This window comes from Culex quinquefasciatus, chromosome 2, assembly GCF_015732765.1.
Source record: "Culex quinquefasciatus strain JHB chromosome 2, VPISU_Cqui_1.0_pri_paternal, whole genome shotgun sequence".
Classification (NCBI taxonomy): Eukaryota; Metazoa; Arthropoda; class Insecta; order Diptera; family Culicidae; genus Culex; species Culex quinquefasciatus.
This window is the reverse complement of record NC_051862.1, coordinates 97684216-97706554: the sequence shown is the minus strand read 5'-3', so window position 1 is coordinate 97706554 and position 22339 is coordinate 97684216. Positions and strand designations below refer to the sequence as shown.

Sequence of the window (22339 nt, the reverse complement as noted above, 5' to 3'; positions counted from 1 at the left end):
GATTAGGGTGATTTTGGAAATCTAACTTTACAGGAATATTTTGGGAATTTTTCGTCTTCTAGAAAGTTGACGGGCTTGCCAATCCAAGCAACTTTGTCGAAGACACCAAAATTTTATCTCGTAATCTACGCCTTCTACGACAAAATATATAGAAAGCATCTGAGCAAACCTTCAAAATCAGTTTTTTTAACGTGGCAATTCAAGGTTAAGTTTTAGAGAAAAGTGGTATTCGGAGCACTTTTAGAGCTCTAAAAAACAAACATTTTTATTATATTTTGGGTTTAAATGATAATTTTACATGGAAACAAAAAAAATGACCAAAAATCGATTTTTCGACACTTTGGGCCCATTCTGAGGGCAGATTCAGATTCAGCGGGAAAAATTACATGGAAAAACATATATTTGGACAATTTTCGAAATTCGTTAGGGTGGTCCCATAAGGTTTTCCCTTGAAAATTAGACTTTTTCAAATGAAGATATCTCGAGTTTAAAGAAAAACACCCGTGAGATTTTTTCAGCGTTTGTAGTGCTGGATCTCTTCTTTCAAATGCAGAAAAAAACTCTTTCAAATGCAGCCTAGTGCTTAAAATTTGGCTTGCGCCTTTTCGAGATATTTAAGTTTTAAATTTGCATCTTTTTGCCTTCCTCACCTTACTGAGGAAAGGCTATAAAATCACTCGAAAAACGAAATTCTTAATTTGACCTCCTAGACCCACCTTCATGTATACATATCGACTCAGAATCAAATTTTGAGCAAATGTCTGTGTGTGTGGTGGGATGTTGATCAAAAAAAATTGCACTGAGTTATCTCGGCACTGGCTGACCCGATTTGGACCGTTTTGGTCTCATTTGATCCGTCTTGGGGTCCCATAAGTCGCTATTGAAAATGATTAAGTTTAGTTAAGTACTTCAAAAGTTATGCTAACAAAATTAATTTAACAAAAGTCCGGAAGATTGTAAAAAGGGTGGTTTTTGTAAGAAACCTCGTCATGTTATACATTTTTAGAAAGGTATTTAAAAAACCTTTTCAACGAGTTCAAAAGATTGAAGATCTGACAACCCTATCAAAAGTAATAAGCACTTAAGTGTTATTTATGAACTTTTTAGAGGCCGGATCTCATAATTTTCGATGAAAACGTTGTCCGGATCTATCATGCGACTTATCATTGGATAGGTAATCAAAAGACCTTTCCAACTAGTTCTGTAGATTAAAGATCTGACGACCCTATCAAAAGTTATAAGCACTTAATTGTTATTTATGAACTTTTTAGAGGCCGGATCTCATATATTTCAATGAAAACGTTGTCTGGATCTATCATGTGACCTGTCGTTGGATTGGTATTTGAAAGACCTTTTCAACGAGTTCAAAAGATTGAAGATCTGACATTCCTATCAAAAGTTATAAGCACTTAAGTGTTATTTATGAACTTTTTAGAGGCCGGATCTCATATATTTCGATGAAAACGTTGTCCGGATCTATCATGCGACTTATCGTTGGATAGGTAATCAAAAGACCTTTCCAACGAGTTCAGTAGATTGAAGATCTGACGACCCTTTCAAAAGTTATAAGCACTTAAGTGTTATTTATGAACTTTGTGGAGGCCGGATCTCAGATATTACCAGGGGGCGACATCTATATCTCACTACAGGCAGCTCGCCCGTAGACAACACAAGCTGTCAACTTCGGCACCAGAACAAAAGGGAACTGTCAACTTCGGCGCCAGCACAAAAGAACAGCTGTTCGTTACGGAACCAAAACAAAGCAACTGCGCACTGTAAAAAAAAAAAGTACAAAAACTGCAGGCATAAAATAGAAATAAAGTAATTATTGTTTTTATGTAAAATTTTATCGCAATGTACGTTTAAAAGTTAGCGTATATTTGTGAGGTGATTTTTATCAATTTATTTGCAAAATAAACGACTAAAGTTGGGATTATTAAGCACACATCGGGCTGATGACCTCATTTAAAGTTGTTCTTTTATCACATGAAACGTTTAACTTAACTACTATGTAATTTGACTTTTACTACAGTAATTCTTATAACAAAAATTTAATTATTAATAAAAGAAATATTTTTGGTTTTACTGTGCGCAGTTTGCGCGCGTTATCAATATCAATCACCCAAGATGCAGGGATGTCGATTAGGCAACGTGTGGAGTATAGTACATTAGTGTTTATTTTTAAAGTTGTTAACGGATTGGCACCACAATACTTGACAAAAACTGTACAGTGTGGTCGACATTTTACTAGGCAAGCAGGAGATATCAGATTGCTGAATTTTAAGAAATCGTGCACACAGAACTCGCTATTCTACAGAGGATACAACTTGTTCAACATGCTACCGGAGTCAACGAGAGCGACAACTAATCTTCGTGAGTTCAAGAAACTGTGTAAACCTTTTGTAAGGCAGAGACCTTTGGAATGAAGTGGCATCCCATAGGTGTGGCTGTGAAGGAGAGCATGTCATGACGGTCGGCTTCTCTATATCGGTTCACGTCCTAATGAGGATGTCACTGGGCCGCATATGAAACAGTCCAAAGAAACGCGATTCTGGGCGCGGTAAACCCCTATGTGCTCATATGTGTGTGGAACAGGAAATGATTCCAGTACCCAAAGTGGATGTAAGCAATCTGGTGAAATGAAAAAGACTCTTGAAAGTATGAGCGCCTTGAGATGACAAATGAGAGAGACGGATGGGCATACACGGAAGTAGAGTTAGATTTAGGACACTCTCAAATACGAACAATTGAATTATCGAAAGATATCTGCTCGTAATCCTTCCATGCTACAAAGATGTGTATGGGTAAGAGGTGGGCCATCCAAGGAAAAAAAAAAAAAAAAAAAAAAGATGGCGGCCTTTAGCATCCCCCTGGATATTACCAAGCATTACACTCAAAATGTGAGGAAGGCACCAACCACCTAATGGTGGATTAAGTAACGTTTTTACCTTAAAATCGCTGTAACTTTTGACCCTTAAGTTCAAATTGACTTGTCAGATAATAAAAATGTTTGTTTTTTAGAGTTTTAAAAGTGCTCCGAATACCACTTTTCTCTAAAACTTAACCTTGAATTGCCACGTTAAAAAAACTGATTTTTGAAGGTTTGCTCAGATGCTTTCTATATATTTTGTCGTAGAAGGCGTAGATTACGAGATAAAATTTTGGTGTCTTCGACAAAGTTGCTTGGATTGGCAAGCCCGTCAACTTTCTAGAAGACGAAAAAATTCCCAAAAATATTCCTGTAAAGTTAGATTTCCAAAATCACCCTAATCGTGAACCACCCTAATTTTCAACCAAACCAAAAGTTGCCCCTTTCCATATGCAACAACTCTTCTGAAGACACGGAAGACACCAAAGCTCCAAAACTTAACAATTTTTCGGAAAATCCATTTTCCACTTAATTTTGCAATCTGGACCACTGTGCAGTGTTTTAATAATATAAAATGTTTTTAATTTTAGTTTATAAAGACAATATTCATATTCGTTTCCTAATTGCCAAATATATCGCTCGATGAACATTTTTCCCGCGTAATGCAATAACTGAAATCCAAAAACACGACAATCAACACGTGCCAGCTGTTTCCTCACGAACGATGTTCCGCTGATCCAAACTTATGTAGTATTCAGAGTAGTTCACCGATCCGTCCATTATTTCGAAACTTTTTCCGATCCAAAATGGCAGAATGCTTTCAGCAGAAGAGTGAAACCGTTCAGTTTAATGTCTCTTGTACGGCGGTGGCGGGGCTGAAAAAATGCCCCAGCCCTTCTGTCTGCGTTGAATAATTTTAAGCGCGGAATTTTATTATTTTTAATACAATTTTATGCATCGCATTTATGCACACACGCAGCTTGTTTTATTCGAGGAAATAAAACGAGCATTTTTATTTTCGCTCGTTCTGGAGGTGCTTTGTCTGGTCGGAGTGAAGTTTGCCCAAAAATGGAACTTGACCTGGGTGGCGCGGTATTCTGGAGAGTTTTTTCGCGCACACACACACACACTCACAGGTTGGTAATATTCGCTCGCCTGTGTGAAAAAGTGCCTTTTTTGCGCTTCCACAGGCCAGGCGTCCGCGGAAATGTGTACGATTATTGTCCGGATGTTTCATTCCGGAGTCCGGGTAGTGGAGTGGAAGTCCGCGGGACCCGAACCTGGGTACGATTTATGTTTATGTAAAGTAGTGACCACAACAAACGCACCTTCCTACGGTGGTCGAGTCCAGCCCGGGACCCTCCGAACTTGGTGTGTTTATACATGATAATGTCTCTCTGCTCCTCTTGGGTGTGGATGCTGGCGAGATCGGCGTCGCCGTCCTCGTTTGGTTAAGTTTTAGTAGAACACTCACACACAATTTTAAATGTGAGTTACTTTGTTTGACGTGCTCTTTTATCATCTCTGGCGCAGTTACTGGGTAGCCAGTTTGTTGAGGTCTTTTCCGGTCTTGACAGAATTTTATTTTTCCTTCCGCTCGACATCGACCTCCTTAAACTGCTCCCACCTCAACGAGTGAACCTCTTTTGCAGAGGTTCCTAAACTTATTTTGAACCACATCCATATTTTAGAAAGCAATAGCTGCCATAAACTGGGGCGAATTGATTATGCTGTTTTAGCCATTTTTTGCAAAATAATTTTTAATGTGTTCGGTTAGAACAAATGCAAAGTCATAAATTGCGTACATTCATATTACAGTACCGAATCCCCAAGTTGACCCCCACTTTGGAAACCGCTGAACCGCCCTCAAAAGATTCTTTTCTAGCGCATCCCCACCCCACCACCCACATCCACCAGCAGTGACCTCGTCAAGATCATTAAAAAGGCGTTCATAAAGTGCGCGAAGCTTAAAAACGTCTTTATCTGCGTGGTACTGCTCTTCCTCCTTGTGGTGATGCTGCTTTTTATGGTGATTGTTTCGTTCTCTTCACACAAAACTCTTGAAGGCTGATGTTCCGGCGACAACTTCCTCGCCCAGTGCCCTGAAAGAGTCCGGAAAGGTATCTACGTCACCGTAGGGTTTTGTAGTACAGTAGTTGTAGTAGTGCTGGCAGATGTCCTTCGTTTGAAACACTAAGTGCAAAAGTGGCTCTCCAGCGAAGGATCTGCTGAGTTTTCAGTAGCTTTTTTTTTTCTTTCCAGGAAATGGGCGGTGCATGATGAATTTATTGAGTAGTGATTTGCGGCTGGGATAGATTATGTCCGGGAATTAGTAAATCATAATATCAGCAGGCCACAACATGGTTTTTCAGGAAACTGTTGATAGGTATTTTCGATATTAATTTAAGAGGCAGTATTTGTAGATTCTGCTCGGTTTGTTCTAGAGGTCGTATCGAGGTGCTCCGATTTGGATGAAACTTTCAGCGTTTGTTTGTCTATGCATGAGATGAACTCATGCCAAATATGAGCCCTCTACGACAAAGGGAAGTGGGGTAAAACGGGCATTGAAGTTTGAGGTCCAAAATACATGAAAATTCTTAAAATGGCTCGCATTTCCGTAAAACTCCATCAATTCTTACTCTCTTAGATGCATTCGAAAGGTCTTTTGAAGCCCTTCAAAATCTGCTATAGACATCCAGGATTGGTTTGACTTTTTCTCATAGCTTTTGCAAATTACTGTTAAAAATTGATTTTTTTAAAACCTTAATAACTTTTGGCAACAGCCTCCAACACCCATACTCCCATAGGTCAAAAGTTAGGGAATTTCATGGACTATAAGTCTACGGTATTAACTTTTTGGCCAATCGCAGTTTTTCTCATAGTTTTTCGATTTTTCTAGAACAAACATTTTACAACGTTAGTTTTTGCTCTGTAGGCCTCCATAGCGGCACTTTTTGGTCTCAATTTTGACATATTCGGAATCCTCAGAAAATTTTACATTAGATTGAGGTGTTGGAATTTTGAATTTGATTGGAAAAAATGCCATTTAGGTTTAATAAAAATATTATTTAGAATTTTGTCGGATTAGGGGTAAACAAGTTTTCGCCTACTTGATACAGCATTTGACGTATTGATCATAGGGTGAATAAGATCTATTTCTTTTTTCAAAAATGTTTTATTTAATTATTTTTTAAATCAAAACTACAACTCCAATACTTCTAACTTACGTGAAATTGACCGAGGATTCCGAATATGACAAAATTGAGACCAAAAAGTGCCGTCTTCTTGGCCTACAGGGCAAAAACTAACGTTGTAAAATGTTTGTTCTAGAAAAATCGTAAAACTATGAGAAAAAACTGCGATTGGCCAAAAAGTTAATACCGAAGGCTTATAGTCCATGAAATTCCCTAACTTTTGACCTATGGGAGTATGGGTGTTGGAGGCTGTTGCCAAAAGTTATTAAGGTTTTAAAAAAATCAATTTTTAACAGTAATTTGCAAAAGCTATGAGAAAAAGTCAAACCAATCCTGGATGTCTATAGCACATTTTGAAGGGCTTCAAAAGACCTTTCGAATGCATCTAAGAGAGTTTTGATGAAGAGAGAATTGATGAAGTTTTACGGAAATGCGAGCAATTTTAAGATTTTTCATGTGTTTTGGACCTCAAACTTCAATGCCCGTTTTACCCCACTTCCCTTTGTCGTAGAGGGCTCATATTTGGCATGAGTTCATCTCATGCATAGACAAACAAACGCTGAAAATTTCATCCAAATCGGAGCACCTCGATACGACCTGTTTCACATCGGTGAAAAACTCGCTCTTAAATGTATTCCCAAGAAATTTAATTAAAACTTTCACCAGTTTCACCAGCAATTTCCGAACATGTACAATTTCGTGGTTTTTCTGCTGGATAATGAAATAAGATCTTATTTCGTTATTAACAAATCGAGGGCGGTGTGCTCTTTTGAACTACGCTTCCTATCCAGATAGGAGAACACCATCTAATTCCATCGTGCCTCTAATGTTGGCATATCAGCATTTTGACGTTCAATTACAGCTAATATAAAGATTTTCATTTGAAATCGAGTGATGAGTTCAGTAGGAAGTGAGCAAGCAAGTTTCTATCAACCGTTTAGCAAAATAAGTTGTTTAAATAGGAGCGAATGCTTAACGTGCCAAACAGACGAGAATTTACCTTCCCCTCAAAATGAATAAAGATAACAGAGTTTATTATATTATTTTCTGGATGAGCTTTGGGGAGCAGAAATTGATGAAAATAGTCAAGGCTTGACGTTGACATTCAAAATATTGAGCAGTGTGATTAGTTTGTAAAAATAATCAAATTCAAAAAGGTAACTAAAACGTGATGTAAGAGTTAAAATCACGTTTTAGATCAGCTTTGAGGACGCTGTATCTTTTGACAGGAACAAGAAAGCACAATACTTATTTGGGGAAAGTTTTCTCAATTTTAACGCTATTGTGTTGTGTTTTTTTCTCAATTTTAACGCTATTGTGTTGATTGAAAAAAATATGGGGAAATAAAAAAAGATAAAAATCCAGTGTTTTTCCATACTAATTCCCATACAAAATCGAAATGCAATGTGCAAAGTGTGGACGCATCCAATCGCTCCCAAATTTTAGGGGGTTGTTTTGAGGCCCAAAAGGCATCAAAAATGCTTTGTTTTGGTTTGATTTGATAATTTTTTTAATTTTGCCATATAACGACGAACCAGTCTAAAACCAATACCATTGAAAATTCAATCGCTTGCGCAATGTGAGAACTAAACTAATCATTCCCAAACTTTGGGAATTTGTTAAGTACCCCAAAAGGAAATGAAAAATGTCTGCGCTCGTTACTGCAAAGAACCATTACAAAAAAAAGATTGTCATCAGATTTTTTCAATAATTCTACTTTTAATGAGTGTTAGCATCGGTAGAATGAAGTTTTTTTATACCAATGTAAATATAAAAGCAATAACGGTTTGATTGGTCAGCTTATTAAAGCATACATTTTAACACAATACAACCGCTAGTTCTAATATGCAAACCACAATTAGAAAACTACCAACTAATCATATCCAACCACAGAGTTATTGGGTACTGCCAACGATTGCTATCAATTTGAACGGGGTGCAGCTATATATTGTTACCACTTAAATTAATATTGAACGTTGCGTTTACATGTTTGTCTAGATTGCGCTATCTTGCCACATACAAGCTATTTGTTGATGCTTCGAAAAGAACTCATTCCAGCGTTTGATCTTGAATAATCGAACAATTCAAACAAAAAAATCAGCCCAAAACAGGAATTTGTTAGATACTTTATTACTCGACCCTTTCCGAAATTTAGGTTAAAGTCTCATTAATATAATAAACAACAACTTTCCGATATCAATGTTGACGAGCTACCCAGTTAAAATATTTTCGAGGCTGGAAAATCATGTCTCACATATAGAAATGGCCAAAAGTAACAAAAAAAATTGGAAAATCCTTGTTATTGCAACATTTTTAAAACCGCTTCACAAGGATTGGATTAGGACAAGACTTGTTTTCAGCTATCAATCGAAATTTTGAAGTGCGGAAGACCAGTTTGTTGGAAATGTAAATAAACGACAACTGGTTGCCTAGAATTTCAAATTATTGTTGTCAAAAGTGTGGGAGAAAAGTGCGGGCTAAATCCATGTTACAGTGGAAAGATCAATACTTCAGTGGATTTTTTCAGAAAGCCCAAATTTTCAATAAGTTAGTCTATGACCACTTTTCGATAAGATGCTTTTCTCAAAAGTAATTTTCGAGTGCATATTGGAGAGGGTCGTTAACCGATTCTCTGTTTGGCATGGAATTGCTCAAAATATAAAAAAGCGTAAATAGTTAGTGGAACTGACGTGTGGCAAATCTGTTTTATGGAACAAAATGTTAATCAAATGGCAATATGATCCAGAACAGTTCAGACCAAAATGCACTTGCGGTAACAAAGCACAACAACAACGATTTGCGAACGTTACCTTATGGGAACAATTTGCGATTATAATGTGGTTGGAACATTGAAAAATCGTATAGCAATTATGTGAGCTACTCTGTCCTCGGGCATCAATTGCTATGGAATTCTCCGAAACCGTTCTATCGGTTGGTTGCTGAAATGGTTGTTTGCTTTGTAGCTAGCTGTAAATCTGGGAAACATAGAGTGGCAAAACGAGCAAACAAGTTTCACCGCATAATTATTGCTCTGGATTAAGTTTACAACTTTGTTATACAAACTTATTTATATTTAATATTTCTGATATAACTTAAAAACACGATACAGGATCTCACTTCACAAGAAATGTATTCGCTAAAAAAAAAAAACAAAAAATCAACAATAGTGTCAGCATCCAATAGGTAGAAGACCCTTCCGTGCTGTCCAGAGAAGCACCTTTCGCAAACACGCAACGTCGTCGTCATCTCTCACACATGTGCTACATTCCATAGCGCCATTATCCTCCCAATGAAAGCGTTCCAACTTTATTGTATTCCATTCATTCTCTTCTTTTTTTTCGTTTCATATTCCTTCCGGATTTTTCCAACAATAACCGTGCGTTACCACCCATCCACCCACACGTCACCATCGCCCAACAGCTGCAAACGAAAGGTGACACAAAGATGGAAATCAGTTTCATCCTTTGCGCCATTTATCTGCTCCTCGGCATGGCCCTGATTGCCATGTGCTTCAACCTGATGCAGGTGAGTTTGGATGTAAAAACTATATATTTTTTTTGTATTTTCAGCCTTTCAAAAGCTTTTGCGTCATCATCATCTCGTGCAAAATTGAGCTTCGATAAAGTATTATCGGGAAAGTGTAAAGTTTACTGGCGTAAAATGTCTCTTCTGGTGAAGGCATGATGAACTAAAGCACAAGTTAATTCAATGATCTTTAAAAACTTTGAACCCATTTCCTGTATGGCTTGCTAAAACAAAGTTTAGCAGAAAAGTTATTTTTAAAACCACCATCGATAACGAAGCCATTATCATCAGCGTGTGCAGTTTCCCAAGTGCAATAAATGCAAACGGATTCCCAACTTCAAACCCCCTCCCCCGACTTTGGATTTGTGTTTTGTGTAATATATGGCTTCAATTGAAATCTGTCGATCGTATGGGGGCAGCCGTAGCAACTGACGCTAACGGATGCAAATAACAGCGCTGCTGCTGGGAGGAACAAAAACGGAAAAAGTCAGCTGGACCAGAACGTTGGGGGAAGCAAAAGAAAAATAGCTCAAAGCCATGACCGGGTGAAATTGCACATTAGTTTTCCCGAGTTAAAAGGCCATCACACTCAGCGGTGAATTTTCAACAGATCTATCAATTATGGTGTAAGGTTGCAACCCACCTCTAATCCCATTAAATTGAAGCCGCTGTTTTTTTCTTCTGAAAAATAGTTTTTCTTATGTAAAAAAATCTCAGGAATCGATTGCCGCATAGCAAACCCACCGGAAATGACGGGAAAGGGTCCATTTTGCCCCATTTGTCCTAAAAATTGGAATTTTCTTGATTTTCACACTACAAGTTAACCATATTAACATTTATAGGATATCTATATACATATTTTGACGTAAAATTAGCAGGAGAATCGAATGGTGACATTGTTGAACCATTTGGAGTAACCCATTTTGCCCTATGGGCCCTTTTTGGCGAATTAAGTAGTCCTTTTTATAGCATTTATCGTAGGAATTTCGTAAAATTATTTCTACTATGCGTGTAAAATCGGCAGAAGAATCAAATAATGCTTATTTAGGATAATAACCCGTTTAACCCCATTAGCCATTTTTTCCAATTTTCCCTAATTAAATTTGTTTATAAGTGTTTTGCGTATTATTTTCATAAACTAATCACTGTTATTTGTACAAAATGATCATGAGAACTGAAAGACACTGTTTTGGAATTATTTGAAACTTCCTATTTTACCCCATGCCCCCTTTTCAAAATATCTCATATAATTTGAATTGTTTTTCGAACAATTTGCAAAATATGGTGAAAGATTAATTACTTTGTAACGCGTAAGATGACCAAGTGAATTAAATATTTATATTTTGGAATTGTTTGAAATAGCCCATTTTACCCTAATAGTCCTCTCATCATGTATAGGCAATTTAGTTCTCTTTAGAAGCTATTTGCGTACAATACTTATTGAATAATGACAATTATCTGTGTTTTATGGACAGAAGAATTGAACAAAGGAATTTTGAGATTACTTTGAACTGTAAATGATCAGTGCATCCTGCTCGTTCCCAATGTAAACATCTACAGCCTGTCCAGAATAAACAGTTTGTAACTGATTGATCTTGTTGAAAAATAATAAATACAAAAATCTTAATTCATTAACTTCTTTTAAACATAATATTTAGATGTGATGGAATGAAAACTTGATTAATTGATCTTCATAACCTTAGTGGATCAACTCAAGCGATCTATTTATCAATCTCTAAAAATATATGTATTATAGCGACCACAGCAATTCAATCGATAAAAATTTAAGTGAATAAAAAATATATTTGTTTTTTTTTTTTTTTGAATTAATAGAACCTTAATTTCATCGAAAACTAAGGTGTAAATACAAAAGATTTTCAGTGAAATTTAATTATTTCAAACTGAGAAAAACATAATTTAACCATATAAATAGATAATGCAATGTTATTTTTAATGGTTTTATTTAATTCTACTATTTTTTTTCGAAGAAATGATTGATAAATTATAGGACTTTCTTTTCAACATAAATCATGTTACTAATTGATGGATTTTCCAAGAATTTGCAAATCCTTGTACAGGTATACTCTACGTGTCAATATCGAAGGAATATATGTATGAGGTTTTAGAATCAAATAATCAAGCTGTTTGAATTTACAAAACAATCAATCGAAATAAAGAAATAATTAGATTTTTGACTTTAATTTAAATTAAAGTTAACTTAAATGTTATAGTGAAATATCTATTTGAATTGATGAAATATACTGAAAATTGTTCGCAAAAGATTTCACACTATTTTTTCAAAATAAAATATTTTATGTTTATTTTTAAACATAAATTTCTTTTTTAGTTATATTTTTTTCCTCGTTTTTTTTTTTTGGAATATATACATATATATATTCAAAATTGTTTGCAAGATTCAATTTTTAATATGATTTGTTCTTCTTTTTTTATATTTTGGAAGAATTATATTATGTTTAACATTTCTACTATGGTACCTTGTGGAACAGAGTTTTGATTCTGATAAAATTGCTTCATAAAAAGGATCAAATATCAGGCTAAATAATTATTTTATTTTTTTCACTTAAATTTTTAAAAATAAATAAAAAATAAATTTATAAAGAAATTTTTACAATAAACCCTTAAAAAATAACACATTTGGAGTAAATAACTTTAAAAGCATATTCTTTTTTTTAAACAACCAATAAGATTTTATGTATTTAAAACAATTGTTTTTGCTTTCTTTTCTGATTATCATTTCCATTCTTTCTTCTTGTTGACAAATTCCAATACATAATTTTGTTTTATTATTTTTAAGGTTTCTATCATTTTTATACGTTAATCTTTATTCATTAGTTCATTTCCATACAAATTATTTGAAAGTGTTGCCACTGTTGGTTACTATTATTTAGTCATAACAAAACTATTGTTTCCTAATGTCTTCTCATCTTTACCTGCAACTTTGCCGAAGTATCAAGAATTTTTTTTGTAAATGTTACTTCAAACAGCTATGAAGATTTATATGGACAAATTTATGATGCAAAATGGCTCTCTGAGATGAACGAGAATCATTGGCAAAGTTAACATGTAACAACAAGCCGGAAATTGTTTAATTATATTTGAAAATAATTTCGTGTAATATTAAGTGAATAAATAAAATGCTGATAAACATATTATCTGCTCATCTGCTTTTAAATAATCATGCAGGAATACAAGAATTAATCAAATACTGATTTCCAGAAACTTGTCAGTAATTGTTTCTTATTATTTTGCATTTAATTATTTCAGTTGTCTTAGAAGGAAATATTTATGAATTATTTTTTTTTGAAGCACAAGAAAATAATGCCTTTTATAATCCGGTATACGGATATGACTGCTTGAGAAACCAATATTAAAAAAATAATAATATATTTAAAATTAATTAAGTTAGGAAATTTTGGGCTGAAAATTTATACCAGATATGGAATAATTTTTGCTGGTGGACTTTTCTTATTTGCGAAAGTGAGGAAAGGACATGACAAAGCAAATCTCTCATAAACTTTTTTTGCAAACAATTTTTAATTGGGCATATTAATTTGGCTTATTGAAGAAAATTCTTAAAATTTTAGTGTTCTGATCTGAATTGCCTTCTTTAAAATATTTTCTTTGTAATTTTAAATACATTAAAAGGTGAGTATTTCACTATTGCTTTCGGATAAGACAGAAACTTAACATCAAAATAAGTTCTCTAATTTTAAATTATATGCTGTAAAATCTATTCTCCCTAATCAGACTGTAGACCTGATTTGATTCAGGTGGTGGTGATGACTTATATGGAGATGAAAGAGAATTTAAAAAATGTTTTCATTTCGAAACATATTTTATATTTAACATTGACATTATCGTTATCATTATAAAATCCATGAACTATTTATTTCGAAAAACTTCAAAATTTTACTGAAAATAGAAGTCTATTCGACTTTCCTGCAGTTTACATCATATTCAGCATGTTTGGTGTCGATTAAAAAAATTTTAGATTTTTTTTTACATTTAGAAGACCAGTATCGCAATTTTTTTCTCGGACCAACAAAAATCATCAATACATAGATATTTTGAAAACTATGATTGCAAAACAACAGGGCAGGTATAAAATGCATTTTAAACACTTTTTTCATTCAAATGTCGAGGGACATACAATTAAAAAAAAAATGCGAAGGCCTTATTAATTTTTCAGCAAGATCAAACAGTTAAAAACTGTTTATTCTGGTCAGGCTGTTGATGTTTACATTGGGAACGAGCAGGATGCACTGATCATTTACAGTTCAAAGTAATCTCAAAATTCCTTTGTTCAATTCTTCTGTCCATAAAACACAGATAATTGTCATTATTCAATAAGTATTGTACGCAAATAGCTTCTAAAGAGAACTAAATTGCCTATGCATGATGAGAGGACTATTAGGGTAAAATGGGCTATTTCAAACAATTCCAAAATATAAATATTTAATTCACTTGGTCATCTTACGCGTTACAAAGTAATTAATCTTTCACCATATTTTGCAAATTGTTCGAAAAACAATTCAAATTATATGAGATATTTTGAAAAGGGGCATGGGGTAAAATAGGAAGTTTCAAATAATTCCAAAACAATGTCTTTCAGTTCTCATGATCATTTTGTACAAATAACAGTGATTAGTTTATGAAAATTATACGCAAAACACTTATAAATAAATTTAATTAGGGAAAATTAGAAAAAATGGCCCATGGGGTAAAACGGGTTATTATGAATAATCCTAAATAAGCATTATTTGATTCTTCTGCCGATTTTACACGCATAGTAGAAATAATTTTACGAAATTCCTACGATAAATGCTATAAAAAGGAGTAAAACTACTTAATTCGCCAAAAAGGGCCCATAGGGCAAAATGGGTTGCTCCAAATGGTTCAACAATGTCACCATTCGATTCTCCTGCTAATTTTACGTCAAAATATGTATATAGATATCCTATAAATGTTAATATGGTTAACTTGTAGAGTGAAAATCAAGAAAATTCCCATTTTTAGGACAAATGGGGCAAAATGGACCCTTTCCCGTCATTTCCGGTGGGTTTGCTATGCGGCAATCGATTCCTGAGATTTTTTTACATAAGAAAAACTATTTTTCAGAAGAAAATAAAAGCGGCTTCAATTTAATGGGATTAGAGGTGGGTTTCCGCCCACTGTGGGTTGGTTGATGGTGGTGGGAAACCATATTCAGGTGCAATATTTAGCGAAACACATTTGTTACATGTTTTTATTACTTTATGAACGAGCTTTTCAGCGTGTTCATGTGTTTAATACATTCAAACAAAATAATGCTTCCGATATTCATTTCAGCGTCTACCTCAATTGACAATTAATATCAAATAGTTAAATTTCGTTACATCATATTTTGCATCATTAGTTTTTTGCCTTCCTCACCTTACTGAGGAAAGGCTATAAAATCACTCGAAAACTGAACTTCTCAATTAGACCTCCTAGACCCACCTTCATGTATACCTATCGACACAGAATCGAATTCTGAGCAAAAGTCTGTGTGTGTGTGTGTGTAGGGATGTGGGTCTGTGCACCAAAAAATATGCACTCGATTATCTCAGCACTGGCTTAACCGATTTGGACCGTTTTGATCTCATTCGATTCGTCTTGGGGTCCCATAAGTCCCTATTGAAAATTATGAAGTTAAGTAAAGTACTTCAAAAGTTATGCTAAAAAAACGATTTTGGCTAAAGTCCGGAAGATTGTAAAAAGGGTGGTTTTTGTAAGAAACCCCAGCATGTTATACATTTTTAGAAAGGTATTTAAAAGACCTTTCCAACGCAACCAATACATTGAAGATCTGACAACCCTATCAAAAGTTATTAGCAATTAAGTGTTATTTATGCACTTTTTGGAAGCCGGATCTCAGATATCACGATGAAAACGTTGTCCGGATCTATCATCCAACTCGTCGTTGAACAGGTAATCAAAAGATCTTTCCAACGCGTCCAAAACATTGAAGATCTGACAACCCTATCAAAAGTTATAAGCACTTAAGAGTTATTTATACACTTTTTGGAGGCTAGTTCTCAGGTATTTAGATGAAAACGTATTCCAAATATATCATGCGACCTATCTTTGGATAGATAATTTAAAAACCTTCCCACGAGCGTGTCTATTTTGGATAGCATTACCCTTTGAATGAGAGGAAGGCACCAACCACCTAAGGGTGGATTAAGTAACGTTTTTTAATACAAGTCTCTATACTAATTTGATGGCTGGTTATAGAAAAACAGTATCACGTCAAGGAATTTTCTTATCAATTTGGTGTCTTCGGCAGAGTTGTAGGTTATGAATGAAATTCTTTAGACCATGGACATGGACATTGCCTTTTTGTGAAATTATATTTTAAAATAGATTTATAAATAATTTAATGAAACTATGAAACTAAATTATGAAAAATCTGTACCTCAAAAAGTGTATTACGCAGGGGTTCCCCGTTTTTTCCGTTATCCATCAAAATGCAAAAAAATAATAATAAGTAATGTAATTCATTCAACATGCCATTATTTTTAATCTAATATAAAACTCTAATAACCTAAACTGGGATGAAATTTCCTGAGGATTCCGAATAAGTCAAAATTCATAAACCACGTGGACCCTTCCACCCGTCCACCAGGAAGAGGGGGGGGGGTGGATTTAAAAAAACGTGGTTTATGGATGGTCCTTTACCAGTATTCTAAGTTTATTATAGAAAAATCATAAAATAACGAAAAAAAAACTAGCGATTGGCGCAAAAGTAAATATCGTGACATATAGTAGGGGAACGTTCTTTTATTACGTAACGCATTTTTTTTAATTGGGTTATGCTTTTTAAGTATATTATTTTACACAGTTAACACAATAATTGACATGGGGATTTAGGATCCAATTTTCGGAAAATATCGAACAAAATATTTCAAAATTTAAATCTTTATTTCCAGATAGAAATTCAATTGAAAATTACATTCTATTTGTTTGTATCTTCTAAGCTACGGGAACTATCTTTATAATTTATGATTCATCCCTTAATGTACTGTCTACAAATTAATTTAAAACAAAGTCATAATTCGATGGTCCAAAACCTCGATTATCCGAAGCTTCGATTCTCCAACGTTCGACTGTCCGAAGTTTTTTAAGGGACTTCGGATAACCGCCAATTTTGGCCGCCATCTTGGATTTAAAAATTCTAAAACAATGTAGCGTAAGTTAGGGGTCATACTTAAGCTCGACAATCAAAATAAAGACAACGAGAAATTGTGCTCCTATCATCGTGCTCCTATCATTCACGGGAAACGGTAAATTTTCAACCAATTTCCCGGGAAATCGACAAATTCTCATCACTTTTGCCGTTTCCCGCTATTAAAAGTTACTTTTTGCGTTTCTCTTTATTTCGTCGACCAACATTTTCAAAACTTTTTTTCGTAAAATCGCAATAACTCGTGATGTTTATAAGCTAACCCCTTATGTGCTCTACAACTTTGTAGAACATTGTTACACTCTAAAAAATAACCCTGCAAAGTTAGAAAAACACGAAATTTTAAAATGAAAATTTTTGTTCTCGATGAAAAAATGACCCTTCTGGGTCAATGTAGATTCAAAAAGTACATTAAATTTCCCATAAAATGACACGTTCCATTTTTTTAAAGTCGAGTAACGGAAAATGGGAGAGTTTTAAAAACTTTTTTAGTGTTTTTTTTTCGATGAAAAATATGTTTTTTTCGGAGTTCTGAGTACGCCATCAAATCGGGCGTCTAATTTTACATGAAAGTCGCTTTGACACCAAATTTCTATCTCATCGCCGTTGCAGGCTGAAAATTATTGAAAAACACCTCTTTTTTCGCATGTTCAAAAATGGAAGGGGTCGCACCGCCCCGCCGTCACGAGATTTCAAAAAACGGATCTCGGATTCCTGAGCAGGGACAAAAGTTACCCCTTAGGAAATAGTTTCACGTAAATCGGAGAGGGGTCGGGGAAACTTTTCCCGATTTCGTGTGAGTTGGTAGATAATTATATATATACATTTAGATAAATTACAAGTTTGCAATATTCAGTTTAGATAAGTTTTATATAGAATTTACAGAGTTATATAAACTTTTATTAGTAAACTTTATATTCAATCCAAATTATTTTTTTAATAAACAGTCAAGGATGCCTATTTGGAGTTGGCACACTGGATTGATGGTGATTTGTCAACAAATGACTATATTTGTGTTAATTTTTCAATAGGTGTACAAACTTTTTTTGAACCTTTTTTTATGTTTGTGGAAGTATTTGTTATAAAACTTTTTATATAAATCACCTTTTCATGAGCTATTTGTAGCAAAATGTTTGGCATGAAATTCTGAACAAAACGTAGTATTAGGTTTCTATCAAACTGTAAATTATTTAGGGGAAATATACCCATTTTAATCACACTAAGCAGTGTCTTGCGAACCTTCGAGGTGAACGGACACTAGAGCTGCGGTATTTTTTACTACCTAAGCTCAGAGTTATTTCAAAACAAAACAAAATTCACAGTCTTTTTAAAGACTACCTGAGTTATTTTCCAAAATTCTAAACAGTCTTTTCAAGACTAACCCCGCCTGAAATTTTGTTGTATTTTACAAACGAAGCCATCTTTTTAAGAGAACTTTGCTTGCAAAATGCGTCAAAACAAAGGTAAACGCAAATCTTCTGAAGATTTGGTCGTTACGTCGGTGAAGCGTTTGAACGCTAAACCGGCTAACGGAAACAGAAAAAGAAAACAGCCTCTTCTGAGGTCTGATTCTGATTCTGAATGTGAGGTCAATCCTCCAATTCCATTGACAAACAGTTTCGGTGTTTTATCCGAAACTGATGACAAGGAACCTTCTCCTCGTACTGAGCCTTCTGCCGTCGAGAAACGAGTAAAGGCTCCGCCAATTGTTGTGACTTCCGTCTCCGATTTGGCCAGCTTTCGAACGCAACTGAAGAATTGCAAGGAAACTTGCAATTTGAAGGTTTCGTTCCAGCTTGGTCGAAGAGGAGAATGTCGCTTGTTGACGGAATCTTTACAAGATCACCAAACTTTTGTTGGTTATTTGAAAAACCACAAACACAATTTCTACACGTATGAGACCAAGAATGCTCGGCCATTCAAGGCGGTCTTGAAAGGTCTCTCCAACGACTTGTCGGTGGATGAGATCAAAAACGAACTTAAGGTGTTGCTTGGCTTTGCCCCATCCCAAGTAATACCAATGAAGAAAAATCAAACGGGAATATTTCTCGCTTTGGTTTGACTTCACAATTTTATCTGATTCATTTCAACAGAAATGAAATCAACAATTTGAAACTTTTGGACAAAGTTCAGTTTTTGTTCCATGTACGGGTAAAGTGGGAGCATTTTAAGAAACATGGCGGTAATGGCCAGAATCTGACCCAGTGCCGGCGTTGCCAGGCATTCGGTCACGGTACTGATCATTGCGCCATGGTTCCAAAATGCATGGTTTGCGGGGATTCTTCTCACGACAAGGACAATTGTCCCGTGAAAGAAGTCACCCAATTTAAATGTGCAAATTGTGGTGGAAATCACAAATCAAATTTCTGGGATTGCCCCATCAGAAAAAGGTTTTGGATTCTCGTGCTAAGCATCAGCCGAAATCCAAACCGAAATTTTCTCAAAGTCAGGTTGTACCTGCATCTTTAAATCAAACGTTCGTGCTGTCTCACTCGAACAATTCTAGAAATACCCCTACCGTGGAAAAGTTAGGTAACAACAATGGCATTTCTTATGCTAACGTCGTTTCGGGTTCATCCACGAATTTTAAATCCTCTACCAATCTTTCTGAAATTGGGCAGGTACCTCAAATCTCATTTGAAAATTTTTCTGCTGGCAACGCTTTGGGATCTTCTGATCTCGGCGATGTTACGTTTGAAAAATGACTTTTTGCAAAACTCACTGTTTGGTTTGATTCAAACAATGAGTAATGCTACATCCATGATGGAAGCAATCCAGATTGGATTAAAATTTGCGAATGATGTTGTTCTTACCCTGAAGTTTAATCATGGATCTAAGTAATTCCATCAATATTATGAATTTTAATGCTCGCTCTTTAAAAGCGAAAGAAAATGAATTTTTCAACTTTTACGAGTTCATAACGTGCATGTTGCTGTTATAACCGAAACATTTTTAAAAACTGGCACTTATTTGAAAAGTGATCCAGATTATAAAGTTATAACTAATAACCGAATGAATCGAAATGGCGGTGGAGTTGCAATAGTTATCCACCGTAGTATGACTTATAGCACGTTACGTGACTTTAAGTTAAAAGTTATTGAAAGTTTGGGCATTGAACTTGAAACTTCTTTTGGGAAAATTATGATTGCAGCTGCATATTTGCCATTCCAATGCACTGGGGAAAATAAAAATTATTTCAAAGGGGATTTGAATAAACTTACTCGGCATAGATCTCGATTTTTGATCATCGGTGATTTTAATGCCAAACACCAATCTTGGAATAATTCAAAAGTAAATTCCAATGGTAAAATTCTGTTCAGAGATTGCACTTCTGGTCTTTATTCGGTTTTATACCCGAATGGGCCAACTTGCTTTTCTTCTGTTAGAAATCCATCAACAATTGATTTGGTTTTGACAAATCAAAGTCAGTATTGTGGTCCTTTAGTGACTCATGCTGATTTTGATTCTGATCATCTTCCAGTAACTTTTTCACTTTCTCATGAAGCAGTTACCAGACCCAATAGTTCTGTGTTTAATTACCACAAAGCTAATTGGGACAGGTATCAGCATCATATTGAGAATAATTTAAATCATGATTTTGTTTTAGAAACCAAAGCTGATATTGATTCAGCCTTGGAATCTTTAACTAATGCAATTTTGGATGCTAGGAATATTGCTATTCCTAAAGTCCAAGTCAAATTTGATTCTCCCATTATTGATGACGATCTTCAGCTTCTGATTCGTCTGAAAATGTTCGCCGAAGACAGTATCAACGTTCTCGTGATCCTGCACTGAAGCGAATTCAAAAGATTTGCAAAAGGTTATTGACCACAGATTCACTCTCCTGCGAAATGAAAAGTTCGCAAGAGATGTCGAACAAATTAAACCTTATTCCAAACCTTTTTGAAACTTTCAAAGGTTCTTAAGAAACCTCAAAACCCATCCCTTCTTTAAAAGATGGTGATAATATTCTATTAACTAATGGGGAAAAAGCTCAAAACTTGCTCAGCAGTTTGAGAGTGCTCATAATTTCAACTTGAATGTTTTGAGTCCTATTGAAAATCAAATTTCAATAGAATTTCAGAATATTGTTGAACAAGAATTTTCATCAGATGAAGTTTTTAATACGGATCTGAATGAAATAAAATCTATTATCAAAAATTTAAAAATATGAAAGCCCCTGGTGAGGATGGCATTTTTACATTTTAATTAAAAATTACCAGAAGCAACTTTAAGTTGCTTGGTCAAAATTTTCAACAAATGTTTTGATTTGGCATATTTTCCCAGTAGTTGGAAAAATGCCAAAGTAATTCCGATTTTGAAACCGGATAAAAATCCTGCTGAAGCCTCAAGCTATCGGCCCATTAGTTTGCTTTCATCTATTAGTAAATTATTCGAAAGAATAATTCTTAATAGAATGATGACGCACATTAATGAAAATTCAATTTTCGCTGATGAGCAGTTTGGATTTCGCCTTGGGCATTCAACTACTCATCAGTTGTTGAGAGTTTCAAATTTAATTCGAAGCAACAAATCTGAGGGCTATTCTACTGGCGCTGCTCTTCTAGACATAGAAAAAGCATTTGACAGTGTTTGGCATAAAGGTTTGATTGCGAAATTGAAAAGGTTTAATTTTCCGATTTATATCGTGAAAATTATTCAAAATTATTTGACGGATCGTACTCTGCAGGTATGTTATCAGAATAGCAAATCTGATCAACTACCTGTACGTGCTGGCGTCCCTCAAGGAAGCATTTTGGGTCCAATTTTATACAATATTTTTACTTCTGACTTGCCTGATTTGCCCCCAGGATGTCAGAAATCACTTTTTGCTGATGACACAAGCATCTCCGCCAAAGGCAGAAGCCTTCGTGTCATCACAAGAAGATTACAAAAAGCTTGGATATTTTCAATTCTTATTTGAAAGAATGGAAAATTACTCCAAATGCTGCAAAACTCAACTTATTATTTTCCCTCACAAACCAAGGGCTGATTTTCTTAAACCAAAAGTCATCACATTATAAAGATGAATGAGGTAAATTTAAAGTGGGAGGATCAAGTGAAATATCTTGGACTTGGTTTTGACAAAAACCTTACTTACAAGGATCACATTGAAAGTATCCAGGTTAAATGTAACAAATATATTAAATGTTTGTATCCACTTATAAACAGGAATTCTAGACTTTGTCTCAAGAATAAACTGTTAATTTATAAACAAATTTTCAGACCTGCCATGCTTTATGCTGTGCCGATCTGGACAAGCTGTTGCTTAACCAGGAAGAAAAACTTCAGAGGATTCAGAACAAAATTCTGAAAATGATTCTGAAACTTCCTCCCTGGTTCAGCACCAGTGAACTTCATCAATTAGCCGAAGTTGACACTTTGGATGTTATGTCCAATAAGATAATTGATGCATTTCGACAAAAATCATTGCAGTCTTCAGCTGCATTGATCCGCTCTTTATATAGTTTATAAGTTAGTTTTAAGGTATCCCTTTTCCTTTTGTACATGTAGGACCTCCTACAT

The 22339-nt window shown here is 34.8% G+C and overlaps 1 protein-coding gene across 6 annotated transcripts in view; it reads left to right on the top strand.

Annotated features, from left to right (window-relative positions):
- Positions 1 to 22339, top strand: part of LOC6044626 (potassium channel subfamily K member 18) — an 86151-nt gene that overhangs the window by 59419 nt on the left and 4393 nt on the right. For all 6 annotated transcript variants that reach the window (XM_038254119.1, XM_038254118.1, XM_038254117.1 and 3 more), the window contains exon 9: positions 9484 to 9588. In XM_038254119.1, coding sequence (XP_038110047.1) covers positions 9484 to 9588 — 105 coding nt within the window. The remainder of the gene's footprint in view (positions 1 to 9483; positions 9589 to 22339) is intronic.